At 42.8% G+C, this 22,063-nt stretch overlaps 1 protein-coding gene across 1 annotated transcript in view; it reads left to right on the top strand.

Moving 5' to 3' along the window:
- The window catches only part of LOC110488023 (VPS50 subunit of EARP/GARPII complex), a 245,974-nt gene that overhangs the window by 109,462 nt on the left and 114,449 nt on the right, over window positions 1-22,063 (top strand). The window contains exons 14-17 of the mRNA XM_036971386.1: window positions 15,156-15,247; window positions 15,961-16,055; window positions 16,591-16,689; window positions 20,626-20,716. Coding sequence (XP_036827281.1) covers window positions 15,156-15,247; window positions 15,961-16,055; window positions 16,591-16,689; window positions 20,626-20,716 — 377 coding nt within the window. The remainder of the gene's footprint in view (window positions 1-15,155; window positions 15,248-15,960; window positions 16,056-16,590; window positions 16,690-20,625; window positions 20,717-22,063) is intronic.

Genomic DNA, 22,063 nt, shown 5'->3' with positions numbered 1-22,063 from the left:
TTTTCCTGCCTCATGATGCCATCTATTTTGTGAAGTGCACCAGTCCCTCCTGCTGCAAAGCACCCCCACAACATTTTTTAATTTTTTTTATTTTGACCTTTATTTAACTAGGCAAGTCAGTTAAGAACAAATTCTTATTTTCAATGACGGCCTAGGAACAGTGGGTTAACTGCCTGTTCAGGGGCAGAACGACAGATTTGTACCTTGTCAGCTCGGGGGTTTGAACTTGCAACCTTCCGGTTACTAGTCCAACACTCTAACTAGGCTACATGATGCTGCCACCCCCGTGCTTCACGGTTGGGATGGTGTTCTTCAGCATGCAAGCCTCCCCCTTTTTCCTCCAAACGTAACGATTGTAATTATGGCCAAACAGTTCTATTTTTGTTTCATCAGACATTTCTCCAAAAAGTACAATCTTTGTCCCCATTTGCAGTTGCAAAACGTAGTCTGGCTTTTTTATGGCGGCTTCCGTGCTGAGAGGCCTTTCAGGTCATGTCAATATAGGACTCGTTTTACTGTGGATATAGATACTTTTGTACCTGTTTCCTCCAGCATCTTCACAAGGTCCTTTGTTGTTCTGGGATTGATTTGCACTTTCCGCAAAGAATGCGTCTCCTTCCTGAGCGGTATGACGGCTGCGTGGTCCCATGGTGTTTAGACTTGCATACTATTGTTTGTACAGATGAACGTGGTACCTTCAGGCGTTTTGAAATTGCTCCCAAGGATGAACCAGACTTGTGGAGGTCTACAATTTTTTTTCTAAGGTCTTGGTTGAGTTCTTTTGATTTTCACATGATGTCAAGCATAGAGGCACTGAGTTTGAAGATAGGCCTTGAAATACATCCACATGTACACCTCCAATTGACTCAAAATATGTCAATTAGCCCATCAGAAGTTTCTAAAGCCAGTAGTGGTTGAAAAACAAGTTTTAATGACTCCAACCTAAGTGTATGTAAACTTCCGACTTCAACTGTACATTGTTGCTTGGCTAATTATGTGTGTCTGGGACATTGAATAACGCTGCAATCCCCATGTGGAAATTGACAATTACTCCTCCCATTGCCTTCCATTGCCTCTGCTACTTACCTCCATCTTTGTTAAGGCAGCTTCTCTCTCCTTCATTTGCCAGGCCTGTCAGCAGGTAAATTGCTTTCCCTGGCCTGTGACCAGCTTGGATTTGTGTTTTCACACTCCAACATCATCTTCACTCGCAAAGATGGTGCAGAAATGCGATTGCCAGGTCAAAAGAGGAAATTACGGAAATTCATTACTTTCACATTGGTGTTTAGATAACTGTTTGGCCGGCTAGGATTTGAATGGAGACCGTCCGAGTTTCTCAAGGCTCCTTGTCAAAATCTCGTCTCTTTCTATTGCTTTGAGAAACTTCGTCTTGGAGCTATGTGATGTAGTTTTTGAGGCGTTGGCCGGCTGTTTTCTGGCATCCTTCCTTTTCGTCGTCAGAGGAAGGATATCTGTTAACACAATGAAAGCCCTCTGGGTGCTGTTTCATCACACCTCACTCCGCAGATTATTTCCTGTCTGTGGCTTGCCTTGTTCAAGCTAAACTGCTTTCTGGTATTTTCGGAAGAACATTAGAATGAGTTCAATTACTAGTTCAATTCACATTTTGCTGGTGTCAAACTCAGACCCAGTCTTGATACAAAGTAACCTAGAAATACTCTATTGCACCATTTAAGTCTTTGTCCTTTTATATCATCCTCCTCCTCGGGCTCCTCTTTCCTCCCTCCCTTGTTCCCATTAGTAGCATTAACAGTCCGTGTTCAGCTCCCTCTTTCTTTAGCAGACTGACCTCTCCTCCCCTCCCCTCTAATCTCTTCTCCAAACCAGCCAGATTAGCTAATCTCCCTTCTCACTCCTTTGTTAAAGAACACTTTCCTCCTCTATTTCCTCTGTGATGTCACAGTGGGCCTGGGCTTTCCTATTCTTTCTTTCCTTCCATTTTCCCCCTCTTAAATATAATGTAAATTGGGGACCCAATTTTTTATTTTATTCAATTCAGTCTGGTATAAGAGCGGTAGCCCTTATCTGCAAAAGCAGGGTGTCTGCGGAAAGCTTACTATCTTGGCTGTTGATTGGTGCCTTAAAATCTTTGGTGTAATTTACTACCATATGGGTATACAAACCTATAAGGGCAGGCCAGATGACCTCATTTCAAGATGGATGCTTCCTACATTCCGGTTAGCGTTGTGAAGCATAAACAAAATAAACATGGAATACATTGATAGACACCGAAAGCCGGAACTCCACAGATCATAAGGATGTCTTATTTGTCTGCATGTGACCTACCGTTATTGATCACAAGCCCCGAGAGTCAAAATGTTTATTTTACACAACGTTTTCACCAAACAGCAAACATCTTACGAGGTAAGGTTTGATTTGGTCTGTTTGAGCTATAGCAACATGAGGGGTGTCAACTTAACACTTAGGTTGGATGGAGCATAACACTGGCAAAAGGCTAGAAATCTGATGATGTATGACCTAATGGCAACATTGAATGTCTATCTTTGCGCATCAAAAATATGACGTTGCCGGGTTATGCGCTCTAGGCATCCATTACAGATGGGATTGGCTACTATGGCACCTTGATAGTCTTGTAACCAATGAGATAAGCTTTCCAGGGATATTCAGTTGACCTGGGTGGTACATAGCAAGGCCTAGAACCTTTTATGCGTAATGTGCACTATTTCTGCCTGGTGAGAGAGGAGATGCACCGAGCACACTACATTACATCGCTTTAATTGAATCTCTTTTAATAAATGGATCGCTGGTCACTTTAATAATGTTTCCATATCTTGCATAACTTATCTCATATGTATATACTGTATTTTATACCATATATTGCATCTTGCCTATGCTGCGCTGTCATTGCTCGTCCATCTATTTATATGTATATATTCTTATTCCTTTACTTAGATTTGTGTGTATTAGGTAGTTGTTGTGGAATTGTTAGATTACATGTTAGATATTGCTGCACTGTCGGAACTAGAAGAACAAGCATTTCGCCACACTTAGCAATAACATCTGCTAACCATGTGTATGTGACCAATACAATTTGATTTGATAAAAGATGGCTTCTCATGGTGGGGGGGCATGGTCCCATTAAGAGGCTAATCTCCCTTCTCACTCCTTTGTTAAATAACACTTTCCTCTATTTCATCTGTGATGTCAGAGTGGGCCTGGGATTTCCTATTCTTTCTTTTCTTCCATTCTTTCTCTCAGGCAGTGACTCATGCAGTCGTTCTTGGCCCAGTCAGGAGAAATGACACGGTTAGGATGCACCGACAGGTCATTCTTAGCCTGCCAGGTGTTTTACATCACAGGAACTTGTAAAACCATTACTAGAGGGACTCAATGAATACAACAAAGAGCTGCTGTTTTTATGTGTAAGTTCATGTTTAAGTTGTTATTCAGCACTGTCAACACTTCGGTAAACACTTTTATAAGCCATGAAATGCACTGGAGCTGCAATGAATGACTATAGCAAAGTCTTCCGATAAGCCGCTCATAATAACAACTCAAGCTTATCTTTTTTTTTAATATTGAGGAATATTAACTTAACTTTATCTGGTCGTTGGATTAACAACATGAATTGTTGCATGAGGGAGAAATAATGCAGTGTGACTTGAGTTAGTGGTGCTTCTAACACTGCGATGCAGTGCCTTAGACTGCCGCGCCACTCAGGAGGCCCCATATTGTATATCCCTAGCAGCTAACATGCAGTTGTCGGGGTGGGGTGGGGGGTGTAATGGATTTAGAACACTGTCGGGCCATTCAATGTGACAATTCCAATCAGGCAAACCAAGATGTGACAAATTATGAGATTCACCTTACAAATCAGGAAATGCATTATTTAAAATGAGTAGCAATGATGAGCTGTCATATGTCTGACATCACATGCTCTTTACACTGATTGTGTCTATCTGTATTCATGATCAGTTAGAGAATTGCCTACTTTCATCACCCAGTGCTGGAAATGCATTATGATAATAACAATAGCAAAATACACTCTCAGCAGAGCTGTGACAAATCACACCCTCCAAGTGTGTCTCGGGGAGTTGGGATATGATATGCCGAAACACGTTTCTAATTCACACATGCGTATCAATACACACTTGTACATGTCTGAATTAGGACAAACATAAGTACCCCCCAAATGTTAGTATTCTAATTGAGAGGGCTCTCTAGGGATGGTGCGGTCTGCCCAACGCATCACCTGGGGCAAACTACCTGCCCTCCAGGACAACAACCACCAGAGCCACTGCCTGTTCACCCCGCTATCATCCAGAAGGCGAGGTCAGCACAGGTGCGTCTAAGCTGGGACCAAGAGACTGAAAAACAGCTTCTAACTCAAGGCCATCAGACTGTTAAACAGCCATCACTAGCTCATGAGGCTGCTGCCCTGTATACATAGACTTTAATGTTTACATATTTTGCACTACTCATCTCATATGTATATACTGTATTCTATTTTACTGTATCTTAGTCTCTGCCGCTCTGACATTGCTCGTCCAAATATTGATATATTCTTAATTCCATTCCTTTACTTAGATTTGTGTGTATTGTTGTGAAATTAATAACATCTGCTAAACACTCGTATGTGACCAATACATTTTGATTTGAGATAAATATGGTCATTAGTATATCTGTAAAATCTAAAGAACAGCTCGAACATCTCATCTGAATTATGAACACTGTCCAAAGAAACTTTCCTGTGTCTGTCTGGCTCTGTTCTGCTCTGTTCTCTTTTCTGCTTAGCTCTGCTTCTGTTATTTTCTGCTCTGTTCTATTTTCTGCTTAGCTCTGCTTCTGTTATTTTCTGTTCTGCTCTGTTTTCTTTTCTGCTTAGCTCTGCTTCTGTTAATTTCTGTTCTGCTCTGTTTTCTTTTCTGCTTAGCTCTGCTTCTGTTATTTTCTGTTCTGCTCTGTTCTCTTTTCTGCTTAGCTCTGCTTCTGTTATTTTCTGCTCTGTTCTATTTTCTGCTTAGCTCTGCTTCTGTTATTTTCTGTTCTGCTCTGTTTTCTTTTCTGCTTAGCTCTGCTTCTGTTATTTTCTGCTCTGTTCTGCTCTGTTCTCTTTTCTGCTTAGCTCTGCTTCTGTTATTTTCTGTTCTGCTCTGTTCTCTTTTCTGCTTAGCTCTGCTTCTGTTATTTTCTGCTCTGTTCTAATTACTTTCTCCATGCTTCTCTAATTTTGTCAGAGCTTTGGACACCATTTTGGTTGACCTGAACGGGTGGGTGGGTGGAATGTGGGTGGATGTAAAATGTTAACTACATCTTGGGAGATAGTATCTGTATAGTCTTTTGTGTCATTTGGCTGTCTGACTCACTGTCACCTCTGAGTTTGACACTTCCAGAACTTCTGTCAGTATGCCTGCAGTGTTGATGCTGCACAGTTTTCCATTAACAATCAGTCAATAGGATATGTGGAGAGTAGGTTTGATATAAACATCCAGTTCACCTAGAAAATTGGAGGCCTCTCACTCTTCAGTGTTGTGACTGCAAAATATTAGTTAAATGTATATCGTATTAAACAGGTCTACAAGTTAATAGTATTGTGTATTTTATTGAAATAATTAAAGTATTACTATTGATATACAGTGCCTTGCGAAAGTATTCGGCCCCCTTGAACTTTGCGACCTTTTGCCACATTTCAGGCTTCAAACATAAAGATATAAAACTGTATTTTTTTGTGAAGAATCAACAACAAGTGGGACACAATCATGACGTGGAACGATATTTATTGGATATTTTAAACTTTTTTAACAAATCAAAAACTGAAAAATTGGGCGTGCAAAATTATTCAGCCCCCTTAAGTTAATACTTTGTAGTGCCACCTTTTGCTGCGATTACAGCTGTAAGTCGCTTAGGGTATGTCTCTATCAGTTTTGCACATCGAGAGACTGAAATATTTTCCCATTCCTCCTTGCAAAACAGCTCGAGCTCAGTGAGGTTGGATGGAGAGCATTTGTGATCAGCAGTTTTCAGTTCTTTCCATAAATTCTCGATTGGATTCAGGTCTGGACACCTGGATATGTTTATTTTTGAACCATTCCATTGTAGATTTTGCTTTATGTTTTGGATCATTGTCTTGTTAGTAGACAAATCTCCGTCCCAGTCTCAGGTCTTTTGCAGACTCCATCAGGTTTTCTTCCAGAATGGTCCTGTATTTGGCTCCTTCCATCTTCCCATCAATTTTAACCATCTTCCCTGTCCCTGCTGAAGAAAAGCAGGCCCAAACCATGATGCTGCCACCACCATGTTTGACAGTGGGGATGGTGTGTTCAGGGTGTTGCTTTTACGCCAAACATAACATTTTGCATTGTTGCCAAAAAGTTCAATTTTGGTTTCATCTGACCAGAGCACCTTCTTCCACATGTTTGGTGTCTCCCAGGTGGCTTGTGACAAACTTTAAACAACACTTTTTATGGATATCTTTAAGAAATGGCTTTCTTCTTGCCACTCTTCTATAAAGGCCAGATTTGTGCAATATACGACTGATTGTTGTCCTATGGACAGAGTCTCCCACCTCAGCTGTAGATCTCTGCAGTTCATCCAGAGTGATCATGGGCCTCTTGGCTGCATCTCTGATCAGTCTTCTCCTTGTATGAGCTGAAAGTTTAGAGGGACGGCCAGGTCTTGGTAGATTTGCAGTGGTCTGATACTCCTTCCATTTCAATATTATCGCTTGCACAGTGCTCCTTGGGATGTTTAAAGCTTGGGAAATCTTTTTGTATCCAAATCCGGCTTTAAACTTCTTCACAACAGTATCTCGGACCTGCCTGGTGTGTTCCTTGTTCTTCATGATGCTCTCTGCGCTTTTAACGGACCTCTGAGACTATCACAGTGCGGGTGCATTTATACGGAGACTTGATTACACACAGGTGGATTGTATTTATCATCATTAGTCATTTAGGTCAACATTGGATCATTCAGAGATCCTCACTGAACTTCTGGAGAGAGTTTGCTGCACTGAAAGTAAAGGGGCTGAATAATTTTGCACGCCCAATATTTCAGTTTTTGATTTGTTCAAAAAGTTTGAAATATCCAATAAATGTCGTTCCACTTCATGATTGTGTCCCACTTGTTGTTGATTCTTCACAAAAAAATACAGTTTTATATCTTTATGTTTGAAGCCTGAAATGTGGCAAAAGGTCGCAAAGTTCAAGAGGGCCGAATACTTTCGCAAGGCACTGTAATATATATCAGGGGGATTAAAAGGAGAGTTTCAAATGAATTATTTTCAAATGAAGTCTCCCTTTTTTAAACTTCCCAGTTGGAATGGGTCAGTGCAGGTGTCATCTTCTGTCCACACTCTGACAGCAGTTCATGTCAAAAGACTAGTAGTCCAAGTCCTCTGGATGAAGCTCCAGTCTGCACAAAGATGGATAAAAATAGCAATATTTTGTGGGAAAATGTCAAGTGGAGCCAAAAGCCCTCACAAGGTGAAACTAGCCACGAATGGGCACCCGTTTATAGTACTTGAGTTCTCCAGTAGCTTGTTTATTTTTCTTTGATGTCATATATTGTTCTCTATCATAATCCCTGGATTGTATTCCGTAACTGTAACATCCCTGAATATTTACCACTTTCTATAACTAGAGGTTTCAATAGGTAGGGATGTCACTCCAAAAGACCGAGCCTATATGTTTAGTATAGTTTCAACTGCTGTCTTCATCAGTGGAGGCTCCACAGAGGAGGAAGGGGAGGACCGTCCTCCTCAGTAAATTTCATGTAAAAAAATAAAAATAAATGTAACATTAATAAAGGTACAATTTTTAGATGAAACTATACTAAACATATTCGTCACCAAATAATTTATTTAAACACACTGTTTTGCAATGGTCTACAGTAGCCTCAACAGCCGTCTCAGTTAGTTTCTGTCCTCCTCTGGGTACATTGACTTCAATACAAAACCTAGGAGGCTCATGGTTGTTACCTGCTTCCATAGATGTACACAGTAATTAGGACAACTTCCGGAGGACGTCCTCCAACCTGTCAGAGCTCTTGCAGCATGAACTGACATGTTGTCCACCCAATCAAAAGATCAGAGAATGAATATCATACCGAAAGCTACAGCTAGCTAGCACAACAAATTAAATTCTTCCAAAACTAAGGAGAAGGAAGAGTGAGAGCTATATTCAGTGAGAGCTATATCTATATATATATATATATATATATATATATATATATATATATATATATATATATATATATATATATATATATATATATTTTATTTTATTTTTTTATTTATTACTTTCACTTAGATAGAAAATGCAGCCAGACAGTTTTGCCTACTCAACACCCAGCTCAAACAGAGAGGGATGCTATGTTATGTTAAAAAAAAATACTTCATTTTCATGAAATCACAAGTGCAATATAGCAAAACACAGCTTAGCTTGTTGTTAATCCACTTGGCGTGTCAGATGTCAATAAAGCTTTTCGGCGAAAGCATACCAAGCGTTTATGTAAGGACATCTCTCTCAGTAGACAAAATATTACAAACAGCTAGCAGCCAAGTAGATTGGTCACAAGTCAGAAAAGCAATTCAATCGCTTACCTTTGAGGATCTTCGGATGTTTGCACTCACAAGACTCCCAGTTACACAATAAATGTTCCTTTTGTTCCATAAAGATAATTTTTATATCCAAAATACCTCCATTTGGTTGACGTGTTATGTTCAGAAATCCACAGGCTCGAGGGGTCACGACATCGCAGACAAATTCCAAATAGAATCCGTAAAGTTCGTAGAAACATGTCACATGTTTTTTATAATCAATCCTCAGGTTGTTTTTACAATATATAATCGATAATATTTCAACCGGGACTGTAGCTTCTTCAATAGGAGAGAGCGAGAAATGTCTGCTCCAAGCTGTTGCGCATGCAAAACTCTGCTGGCACCCAGCCATCCACTGACGCGATGTGATCGATCTTGCTCATTTTTCATTTTTTTATCTGGTTGATATCCCTTGAATTGGAGTGAAGGCAGGCAATGGAACAGAGAGCTTTCAGGAAAAACAGCACTTCCGGGTTGGATTTTCCTCATGTTTTCGCCTGCAATGTCAGTTCTGTTATACTCGCAGACAATATTTTGACAGTTTTGGATACTTTAGAGTGTTTTCTATCCTAATCTGACAATTATATGCATATTCTAGCTTCTGGGCCTGAGAAATAGGCAGCAACCTCATGAACCTCATGATTTGTACAGGGAAAATTCAAGTTTCATGCAGTAGCCTAAGCCTATTGATGTTACATTGAGCTGGGTGAATGGAATATTAATGACAGTCATCAAATATGCTGTCATAGAAATATAAGGCCACGCTGAATCAAAATAATCATCCTCCCTCATCTTAAATGGCACAAACCACCACTGGTCATCATCTAGGTCTTTTCTTCTCTTTTTGATTGAGGTTAATGCAAGTGCTCTCAGAGGATGGTAGTGGTTGAGCGTTCACATCTTATGTGGCTGGCACAAAGAAAGACAAGTGTAGTTTAGCCACTTCAGAGTTACCTAGGCTCAGGTTGATATTAACTTCATGCCGGCAAGGTCTTTTTCTCCTTCGTTTGTCCCGGCTTGCTGTGTCTGATTTGATGTCTGTGTCTGATATGGTGTGTATTGATGTCTGTCTGTTATGGTGTGTGTGTGTGTCTGGGTGCGCTTTTCCACTGCGGCGGTTCTGTGACGAAATTGCCCTCCAGAGCTGTAGGGTTTAGGAATGACCTCTCTCAGGCCCCTCCAACGAAGTTTGAAGGTCACCTCAATCTCAGCCACTTTCTTTCAGTGGAATTCAATGTTTATTCTCCAAATCCCCCATGTTTTATGGCTCCTCTTGAGATGTACTGTAGCCAGCCAGTGATTTCTACAACCGGTTACCTTCATCCTTCACTGCTTAATGTGCACTCACATCAATACACACCATATTAAACATACAGACGTCAATACACACCATATTACACGCATACATCAATACACACCATATTACACACACACATCAATACACACCATATTAAACATACAGACATCAATACACACCATATTAAACATACAGACATCAATACACACCATATTAAACATACAGACGTCAATACACACCATATTAAACATACAGACGTCAATACACGCCATATTACACACATACATCAATACACACCATATTAAACATACAGACATCAATACACACCATATTAAACATACAGACATCAATACACACCATATTAAACATACAGACATCAATACACACCATATTAAACATACAGACATCAATACACACCATATTAAACATACAGACATCAATACATACCATATTAAACATACAGACATCAATACACACCATATTACACACATACATCAATACACACCATATTAAACATACAGACATCAATACACACCATATTACACACATACATCAATACACACCATATTAAACATACAGACATCAATACACACCATATTAAACATACAGCCATCAATACACACCATATTAGACACAGACATCAATACACACCATATTAAACATACAGACATCAATACACACCATATTAAACATACAGACATCAATACACACCATATTAAACATGCAGACATCAATACACACCATATTAAACATGCAGACATCAATACACACCATGTTAGACACGCAGACATCAATACACACCATGTTAGACACGCAGACATCAATACACACCATATTAAACATGCAGACATCAATACACACCATATTAAACATACAGACATCAATACACACCATATTAAACATACAGACATCAATACACACCATATTAAACATACAGACATCAATTTCACACCATATTAAACATACAGACATCAATACACACCATATTAAACATGCAGACATCAATACACATCATATTAGACACGCAGACATCAAGACACACCATATTAAACATACAGACATCAATACACACCATGTTAGACACGCAGACATCAATACACACCATGTTAGACACGCAGACATCAATACACACCATGTTAGACACGCAGACATCTGTAGAGGTTGAATAGGCTAGTAATAGGGGTTGCAACAATTTCGGAGGATCATTTTGGAGAGGGTCCAGATTTTCTAGCCCAGCTGATTTGTAGGGATCCAGATTTAGCAGTTCTTTCAGAGCATCAGCTCTCTGGATTTGGGTTAAGGAGAAGCGGGGGTGGGGCAAGTTGCTACAGAGGGTGCGGAGATGTTGGCATGGCAGGGATTGGGTTAGCCAGGTGGAAAGCATGGCCAGCCGTAGAAAAGGCTTATTGAAATGATCGATTTTTGTAGATTTATCCGTGGTGACAGTGTTTCCTATCCTCAGTGCAGTGGGCAGCTGGGAGGAGGTGCATTTTGGAATTAGTTCCCACAGGAAGAAAATGTCTGTTTGAAAAAGCCTTAGCTTTCCTAACTGAGTATATTGGTTCCTGACTTCCCTGAAAAGTTGCATATTGCGTGTGCTATTCGATGCTAATGCAGAACGCCACAGGATGTTTTTGTGCTGGTCAAGGGCAGTCAAGTCTTGGGTGAACCAAGGGCTATATCTGTTCTTAGTTCTACATTTTTTTTAATGTGGCATGCTTATTTAAGATTGAAAGGAAAGTACTTTTGAAGAGCAACCAGGCATCCTCTACTGACGGGATGAGGTCAATATCCTTCCAGGATACCCGGTCGATTAGAAAGGCCTGCTCACTGAAGTGTTTTAGGGAGCGTTTGACAGTGATGAAGGGTGGTCGTTTGACCGCGGACCCATTACGCACGCAGGCAATGAGGCAGTTATCGCTGAGATCCTGGTTGAAGACAGCAGAGGTGTATTTAGAGGGCAAGTTGGTCAGGATGATATCGAAGAGGGTGCCCATGATTACAGATTTAGGGTTATACCTGGTAGGTTCCTTGATAATTGTTGGTTAAGGGCTTGGTTAAAGGCTTGTAAGTAAGCAATTCACTGTAAGGATGTATTCACTGTACCTGTTGTATTCGGCGTATGTGTCAAATCAAATTTGATTTGATACAGGGTTGACTGACGACAGCCTGGGACTGTTTGGATGCAAACAGGGGGTCGCCATCAACACGTTGTGTAAAATAGAGTAATGTGTTGCTTTTCCGTCCCTGTGAGGGATAGTCCTGAGACTGATCTTTGCTCTCTCATCCAGAGTTTCCTCAATGTGTTGCTTCTTGTCTCAGAACTGTTGGGCTCTGTCATTTCATATGGAGGGAATGATGAAATGGAGAGAATTTTGCCCGGGTGTCACTGAGAAGAATTGTATTACTTCAATGGATTCTTCTCAATCGTATAAATTACAGCTATTTTTTATTGACTGCAGAGGGTAGGCAACATTCCCCTAAGCTCATATACAGGAAGTCTTCAGGTCTAAGCCAGTATTCCTCCTCTCTCCTGCTCTTCTTCTCTCTCTGATGTGATGCCTGGCGAGGCTGGCTGGCTGGCAGAGAAGGTGCTGTGACCTCTTTAGTGTCTGAATTACATGACAATGGCTGTAACGTATGTCTCTTTCCTGCTGTTCTGTTCCTGTCATCACATCATCTACAGAGGAAACACTGAGCCAAATGAGGAGGGTATGGAAATGGGGCTCATCAGTAGCATGATGGCTAATGTGGACGGCTGCCAACATTACTATTGGCGTTGTAAATTACGGTTAGTATAATGGGGTGGAGAAGGAAAGATGACACTGTTACTGCTACGAGGATGGGGTGGGAGATGTTATTCAGTAACCCCAGGTGTAAAATAGTAAATAATGTCTACTTCTCAAAGTATTATACTGTTGAGGAGTAAAACAAGGTTTTCCACTATCGGCATATCTATTTATTATGACCATTGAAATGTTAGCTATTAAAATCAGATCCAATACTCCTCAGTTTCATCTGATGTCCAGGTGGCTGGTCTCAGACCATCCCATAGGTGAAGCAGCTGGATGTGGAGTTCCTGGGCTGGCGTGGTTACATGTGGTCTGCGGTTTTGAAGCTGGTTGGATGTACTGACAAATTCTCTAGAACGACGTTGGAGGCAGTTTATGGTAGAGAAATTAACATTCAGTTCTCTGGTAACACCTCAGTTGGACATTCCTGCAGTCTGTATGCCAATTGCATGCTCTCTCCACTTGAGACATTTGTGGAACTGAGTTGTGTGACACAACTGCACATTTTAGAGTGGCCTTTAATTTCCCCAGCACAAGGTGCACCTGTGTGTAAGAAGAAGGGCGGGGGGGGGGTATGTTATGCCTTATGATTAACGAGAGGTGGAGGAATACATACAGGAACTCAAATCCTTCTGTTCACCTGACTTGGAATTCCTCACAATCAAATGTCGGCCGCATTATCTACCAAGAGAATTTTCTTCCATTATAATCACAGCCGTATGCTGTTCATCAACTACAGCTCTGCATTTAACACCATAGTACCCTCCAAACTCGTCATTAAGCTCGAGACCCTGGGTTTTGACACCGCCCCGCTGATTCTAAACACTGGGGCCCCACAAGGGTACGTTCTCAGCCCTCTCCTGTGCTCCCTGTTCACCCATGACTGTGTGGCCATGCACGCCTCCAACTCAATCATCAAGTTTGCAGACGCAACTACAGTGGTGGGCTTGATTACCAACAACGACGAGATGGTCTACAGGGAGGAGGTGAGGGCCCTCGGAGTATGGTGTCAGGAAAATAACCTCACACTCAACGTCAACAAAACAAAGGAGATGATCATGGACTTCAGGAAACAGCAGAGGGAGCAGCCCCCTATCCACATCGATGGGACAGTAATGGAGAAGGTGGGAAGTTTTAAGTTCCTCGGCGTACACATCACAGACAAACTGAAATGGTCCACCCACACAGACAGCGTGGTGAAGAAGGCCCAACAGCGCCTCCTCAACCTCAGGAGGCTGAAGAAATTTGGTTTGTCACCAAAATCACACAAACCTTTACAGATGCACAATCGAGAGCATCCTGTCGGACTGTATCACCGCCTGGTACGGCAACTGCTCCGCCCACAACCGTAAGGCTCTCCAGAGGGTAGTGAGGTCTGCACAACGCATCACCGGGGGTAAATTACCTGCTCTCCAGGACACCGACACCACCCAATGTCACAGGGAGGCCAAAAATATCATAAAGGACAACAACCACCCGAGCCACTGCCTGTTCACCCCGCTATCATCCAGAAGGCGAGGTCAGTACAGGTGCATCAAAGCTGGGATCGAGAGACTGAAAAACAGCTTCCATCTCAAGGCCATCAGACTGTTAATCGGCCATCACTAACATTGAGTGGCTGCTGCCAACATACTGACTCAATCTCTAGCCACTTTAGTAATTAAAAATTGGATGTAATAAATATATCACTAGTCACTAAACTATGCCACTTTAAACAATGCCACTTGATATAATGTTTACATACCCTACACTACTCTTCTCATATGTCTATACTGTACTCTATACCATCTACTGCATCTTGCCTATGCCGTTTGGCCAACGCTCATATACTTATTCATTCCTTTACACTTGTATGTGTAAGGTAGTTGTGAAATTGTTTGATTACTTGTTAGATATTACTTCATGGTCGGAACTAGAAGCACAAGCATTTCGATACACTCGCATTAACATCTGCTAACCATGTGTGTGTGTGACCAATACATTTTATTTTATTTGGTGCGCTATTTTGAAAAGTCATAGTCAATTGATCAATATTATAATAAGACTCTTAAAAGTAAAAATGTTTAATTTACAATCTGTAGAAGCTATGAGAATAGAAATGTTCAGAACTTTTGTGAAACATTACATTGCAGTTGAAAAATATATGGCAATTTGAATAAATAATATTTGTTTAAATATATGGAGGATTGGTAATTATTCAGACAATTATATTGATAGGACCCACAATCTATTTGCAATAATAATGCTACTCTAACAAAACGTTGAAAAGCAAAGGTATTGCTTGTACTATTAAGATGGGGGTGAAACAGTAAACATTTGCCCCAATCTGTTAATTCAGTCCAATCTGTTCCAAAGTCAGTTCTAGATACATCTGAATGAGCAACTGACATCATGAGCGCCTACTAACAAAACAACAGCAGATGATAGAATAAGGCCTGGTACTTCAGTGTGATGTAATTATGAATCAATGTGTGATTTGTGTCCCCAGATGAAGCGGGTGCTGCAGACACCGAGGAGGCGGTTGTTGACCACAGCTATGTAAAGAAGAAACTGGAGCATGGACTCACTCGAATCTGGCAGGTCAGAACACAAGCTTTCTTCTCTCTGGCTCTCGCTCCCTCTCTCCTCTCTCCTCTCTCTCTCTCTCTCTCTCTCTCTCTCTCTCTCTCTCTCTCTCTCTCTCTCTCTCTCTCTCTCTCCTCTCCTCTCCTCTCCTCTCCTCTCCTCTCCTCTCCTCTCCTCTCCTCTCCTCTCCTCTCCTCTCCTCTCCTCTCCTCTCCTCTCCTCTCCTCTCCTCTCCTCTCCTCTCCTCTCCTCTCCTCTCCTCTCCTCTCCTCTCCTCTCCTCTCCTCTCCTCTCCTCTCCTCTCCTCTCCTCTCCTTCCCGCTCTCCCACTCTCCTCTTGCTCCCTCTCTCCTCTCTCGCGCCCCACATCTCGCTCCCTCTCGCCCCACATCTCGCTCCCTCTCGCCCCACATCTCGCTCTCTCTCGCCCCACATCTCGCTCTCTCTCGCCCCACATCTCGCTCTCTCTCGCCCCTCCACATCTCGCTCGCTCTCGCCCCTCCACATCTCGCTCGCTCTCGCCCCTCCACATCTCGCTCTCTTTCGCCCCCCTACATCTCGCTCTCTCTCGCCCCCCCACATCTCGCTCGCTCTCGTCCCTCCACATCTCGCTCTCTCTCGCCCCTCCACATCTCTCTAACAAGTATTCTCTTCACCCACAATAAAGTCTCTGGAGATGAGTTTAATCTTTAATATTGTCAAATCTTCCTCCCCTTCTCTTCCTACAGGAAGTCCAGCTAAAAGTGAAAGCCTATCTGCTTGGTACAGACATGTCTAACTTCAAATATGACGACTTCATCGTGGTCTTGGATGTTATCAGCAGGTAATGACGCCTACATAGAAATATAATTAATAGAATTGAATGGGGATACCCGTTCTAGTAATTATATTTCTACAACCACATCCTCATTAGTAGTAATTGGTTTGAACGACAGGGGACCGAAACCTCAAACTCTCCCTCTGTCCCCCAGTCCATGTGAAACCCCTTGTTTTAAATGAACAACCACCAAAGTGAAGAGGGAGTTATGTGGGCATCAATGAATCTGCTTGTTCTGCCAACAGAACAGGGTCGTAATCAGGCTCTTTACAAGCTTGTCAATTAAGGAATCGGGTTTCTGGGTCAGCTATGTCCTTACAGGTCAGTGGGGAGAGAGAATAGGGGTTCCTCAGGGATCAGTCTCAGGGCCACATGGCTGTGAAGTAACTCTATGGGGTTAATTAGGGAACTTGAACTACTGGCGAATAAATAAAAAAATCCCTCGCATTTGTGTTCTTTCGATCTCATTTGGCATTGTTCCTCCTTTCTCTCCCCATCCTTTCTGTTTCTGTGTCTCTGTAAATCATACACACACACACAGGCTGATGCAAGTGGGGGAGGAGTTCTGTGGCAGTAAGTCAGAGTTGCTGCAGGAATCCATCAAACGTCAGAGCGTAAACTACTTCAAGAACTACCACAGGTGAGGTCCCTGCCTAGCCCTAGCTAGCGAATGTTTACCCAAGTTATACGATTTTTTTCCTGTTTGGATACATGTGTTTGCACCATCTGCACAGGAAAACAATGGTCTGTTTACTTCATTATTGTTCTACCCAACCTGAATATAAGTGGATATAATTATAAATGAATGCATTATATCAGAAGATGTCTGCACTGATCAGTTGTGTGTTTACCTGTCAGGTGTTATAGATGATAAGTAGCAGTATACTGACAGAAATAGTGATCAGAGAGAAAAAGAACATGTAAGTAGGGGGTAGGTGGAGAGAGAATATGAGTGTGAGACAGAGGTTGAGAGACTGACAAGAGACAAAGAGAGACAGAGACAGAGGAATGAGGGAGCAACACAGGAGAAGGGCAACATTGGCAGAGACAGTGGCCAACTCTGCTTTGATTCCATTTTCCCTTTTAGCAACACTAAGACACTCTACCACCAAGGCCCTGCTCGCCCTCCGCTCCCTAAACACCATTTTCACATTCTGTCTGAATACTCAACAACTTAGGATGCAGCCACGAAGCCATTACTCGTCAGCAAACTGTGTGGGCCTTCATTATGTCGCACTGGCTGCATTAACACATTTTGACATTAACATTTATATTGTGCCCCCTGGGCTTAGAGGTGCAACTTACATTGTAGCTAGTTTTTATCTCCCCTGAATTGACCACAGAACTGTTATAATGATTCAACTGAAACTATGTCCAGATATCTGCTCTGTCACATGCACCAACTGCACTCCTCCTCCTCTGTGTGTGCTTGAATACCAAATCACTTATTCCGCTCGTTGGATGTGGCATGGCTTGCAAACCATTATAGAAGCATAGCCAAGAGCTGCCCAGTGACACGAGCCTACCAGACAAGCTAAACTACAGGCAAATAACACTGAAACATGCATGAGAGCACCAGCTGTTCAGGGCGACTGTGTGATCACGCTCTCCACAGCAAATTTAAGACCTTTAAACAGGTCAACATTCACAAGGCCGCAGGGCCAGAGGGATTACCAGGATGTGTTCTGCGAGCATGCGCTAGCCAACTGGCAAGTGTCTTCACTGACATTTTCAACCTCTCCCTGTCCGAGTCTGTAATACCAACAAGTTTTAAGCAGACCACCATAGTCCCTGTGCCCAAGAACACTAAGTTAACCTTCCTAAATGACTATCGACCCGTAGCACTCAAGTCTGTAGCCATGAAGTACTTTGAAAGGCTGGTCATGCCTCACATCAACACCATTATCACAGAAACCTTAGACCCACTCCAATTTGCATACCGCCCTAACAGATCCACAGATGATGCAATCTCTATTGCACTCCACACTGGCCTTTCCCACCTGGACAAAAGGAACACCTATGTGAGAATGCTATTCATTGACTACAGCTCAGCGTTCAACACCCTAGTGCCCTCAAAGCTCATCAATAAGCTAAGGACATGGGACTAAACACCTCACTTTGCATCTGGATACTGGACTTCCTGACGTGCCATCCCCAGGTGGTAAGGGTAGGTAACAACACATCCGCCATGCTGATCGTCAACACATGGGCCACTCAGGGGTGCGTGCTCAGTCCCCTCCTGTACTCCCTGTTCACTCATGACTGCACGGCCAGGCACTACTCCAACACCATCATTAAGTTTGCAGACGACACAATAGTGATAGGCCTATTCACCGACATCGATGAGACAGCCTATAGGGAGGAGGTCAGAGAGTGTGGTACCAGGACAACAACCTCTCCCTCAACATGATCAAGACAAAGGAGATGATTGTGGACTACAGGAAAAGGAGGACCGAGCACACCCTCATTCTCATTGACAGTGTAGCAGGTTGAGCGGTTCAAGTGTCCACATCACTAACAAACTAACATGGCCCAAGCACACCATTACAGTTGTGAAGAGGACACGGCAAAAACCTATTCCCCCTCAGGAGACTGAAAAGATTTGGCATGGGTCCTCACATCCTCAAAAGGTTTTACAGCCGCACCATCGAGAGCACTGGTTGCATCATTGCCTTGTATGGCAACTGCTCGGCCTCCGACCGCAAGGCGCTACAGAGGGTAGTGCGTATGGCCCAGTACATCACTGGGGCCAAGCTTCCTGCCATCCAAGATCTCTATACCAGGCAGTGTCAGAGGAAGGCCCTAAAAATTGTCAGACTCCAGCTACCCTAGTCATAGACTGTTCTCTCTGCTACCACACAGCAACGGGTACCGGAGCGCCAAGTCTAGGTCCAAGAGGCTTCTAAACAGCTTGTACCCCCAAGCCATAAGACTCCTGAACGTCTAATCAAACTAATCAGACTATTTGCATTGACCTCCTCGTTTACGCCACTCCTACTTTCTGTTATTATCTATTTATAGTCACTTTAACTCTACCTACATGTACATATTACCTCGACTAACCTGTGCCCCTGCACATTGACTCTGTACCGGTACCCCCTGTATATGGTTTCCACATTGACTCTGTACCGGTACCCCCTGTATATAGCCTCCACATTGACTCTGTACCGGTACCCCCTCTATATAGCTTCCACATTGACTCTGTACCGGTACCCCCTGTATATAGCCTCCACATTGACTCTGTACCAGTACCCCCTGTATATAGCCTCCACATTGACTCTGTACCGGTACCCCCTGTATATAGCCTCCACATTGACTCTGTACCGGTACCCCCTGTATATAGCCTCCACATTGACTCTGTACCGGTACCCCCTGTATATGGTCTCCACATTGACTCTGTACCAGTACCCCCTGTATATAGCCTCCACATTGACTCTGTACCGGTACCCCCTGTATATAGCCTCCACATTGACTCTGTACTGGTACCCCCTGTATATAGCCTCCACATTGACTCTGTACCGGTACCCCCTGTATATAGCCTTCACATTGACTCTGTACTGGTACCCCCTGTATATAGCCTCCACTTTGACTCTGTACCGGTACCCCCTGTATATAGCCTCCACATTGACTCTGTACCGGTACCCCGTGTATATAGCCTCCACATTGACTCTGTACCGGTACCCCGTGTATATAGCCTCCACTTTGACTCTGTACCGGTACCCCGTGTATATAGTCTCCACATTGACTCTGTACCGGTACCCCGTGTATATAGCCTCCACATTGACTCTGTACCGGTACCCCGTGTATATAGCCTCCACATTGACTCTGTACCAGTACCCCCTGTATATAGCCTCCACATTGACTCTGTACCGGTACCCCCTGTATATAGCCTCCACATTGACTCTGTACCGGTACCCCCTGTATATAGCCTCCACATTTGATTCTGTTCCGGTACCCCGTGTATATAGTCTCGCTATTGTTATTTTACTGCTGCTCCTTAACTACTTCTTATTGGTATTTTTTAAACTGCTGTGTTGGTTAAGGGCTTGTAAGTAAGCATTTCACTTTAATACCTGTTGTATTCAGCACATGTGACTACGAAGATTTGATTTGATTTGAAAGGTGTCACATATTATGACTATCTCTCGTTCATCACCTTCTTATAACAGCGATATGACTGACCGGTGTTGGGACATACTGTCTGTTGTGACATTTATTCAAACACCTGTAAGCTGAGGGACCGGGACTCTGTAATGTTTGATGTTTATACTGACATTTCCTGTGGATGAATTGATATTGACCCCCAAAAGAGAGGCGGCGAGTGTGGTGGTTCGCAAGCGGGGGGGGTGATGATCATAGCAGTGTATGGACGGTCCTTTCTCCCTCAACAAACAGCCCTCCATACCTACCGTGACACATCTCTGTTTGTATCCACACATTTCATCTGGGACTCTGGGAGAACAAGAGCTCTTGTGCTTGAAAGTAAATGGCAACGGTCGTTATTCGGCAAACGCTGACTTCTCTTCGTCTTGTTTCTTTTCTTTTCCTCCATCCCTTTCTTTCTCTATGCCCCCAGGACACGCCTGGAGGAGTTGCGGATGTTTCTGGAAAATGAGACGTGGGAACTGTGTCCTGTCAAGTCCAACTTCAACATCGCTCAGCTCCATGTGAGTAAGACAGTTAGGAGCCAGGGAACCTCAGAGAAGTGATGTGCTGTAGACTCATCGTAGGCATGGCATTTACATATGGATATAAATCATAGTGGTCCTAGCTGTCAGCAGGGGGGGGGGGGACAGAGGTGTAACAAAAAGTTAAAGCTGTACGTACAATGTCCCTGGACATGTCAAACATGACATCAATATGAAAACCTTGAATAAAGAATTGCAAAACGGGAATGTCTATTAAATAGAGTGGAGAGATGACGTGAAACTCTTACATTTCTTGATTGCCAGCAGACATCAAGGAAACTTTAAGAAACAACCTCTGATGTTGTGATATCGCCATCTCTCCCGGGCTAGCACCCTGTGGTGGAAGCAGATTCCCTCACAACCATCCTCCCAATGTACCCTCCAGCATTAGCATATTTGACTTCCCTCTCCCATTATCGTATGAAGAATAGGCATCTTAATGGCCTTCCCATGCTAAACTGTCATTTGAGAGTAATTGAGGCTAAGCCTTTGTTTCACTGTTGAAAAGGAGAGGAGAGATTTGTTAAAGGAACTCCAGCCAGAGGGAATGGTATTGTGACAGGATCCTCTAAACCATGGCTGAGACCCAAATGGCATCCTATTCCCTATGTAGTGCACTACATTTGACCAGAGCATTAAGTGCTCTGCTTAAAAGTAGTCCACTATATAGAGATGAGTGTGCCATTTGGGATGCAAGCCAATGTGATTGTGCTGTCTTGTGGGATATGAATCCAAGAAGTGGTATTAGCTCACGTATAGCCTAACCACCTTTCCCTAGAGATGTTATTACCAAGTGTTTTCAACTGGAGAGGTTGAACTTATAAATGTGGAACTTCTGTCAAGCCTGTATCTAAATCTCAGGTTAGGTGAATGTTTGAATATGTAGCCTAACCAATGCTTGTCTACTATATTCATGATTCTTTCAATCCTTGATACGGGAGTTTATTAATGTTGTAATCAATGCAGTTTAGGGTTTTTATGTACAGAGGAAAGTTGTACAGAAAACGTGTTCTATAATGTAATCTACATGTTTAAACATGCAGCGTCAGCAGGCGTATGGTTTCTTTGTCTATGCCGCTCCTATTCGCTCACAAGCAGTTTAGGATGTAATCCTTCTGTCAGCAACATCACAGGACTACCATGGAATGAATAATCTAGCCAGCCTCCTACCAGGTTCCCCTCACGGCAGCCAGGGTCCCGCTAGCATCTCATGAAAGATTCATGGCTTGGGTATCTAACAAACACAATACGGAAGTGGTAGGTATAATTCTGGCTGGGGAGTCTCTGTTGTGTGACTTATGTAGAGGCAGGCAGTAAACTGGTTCA

The sequence above is a fragment of the Oncorhynchus mykiss genome, chromosome 32, assembly GCF_013265735.2.
Source record: "Oncorhynchus mykiss isolate Arlee chromosome 32, USDA_OmykA_1.1, whole genome shotgun sequence".
NCBI classification, from domain to species: Eukaryota; Metazoa; Chordata; class Actinopteri; order Salmoniformes; family Salmonidae; genus Oncorhynchus; species Oncorhynchus mykiss.
Note: the sequence above shows the minus strand (reverse complement) of the source record. Positions and strands in the feature narration are given on the sequence as shown.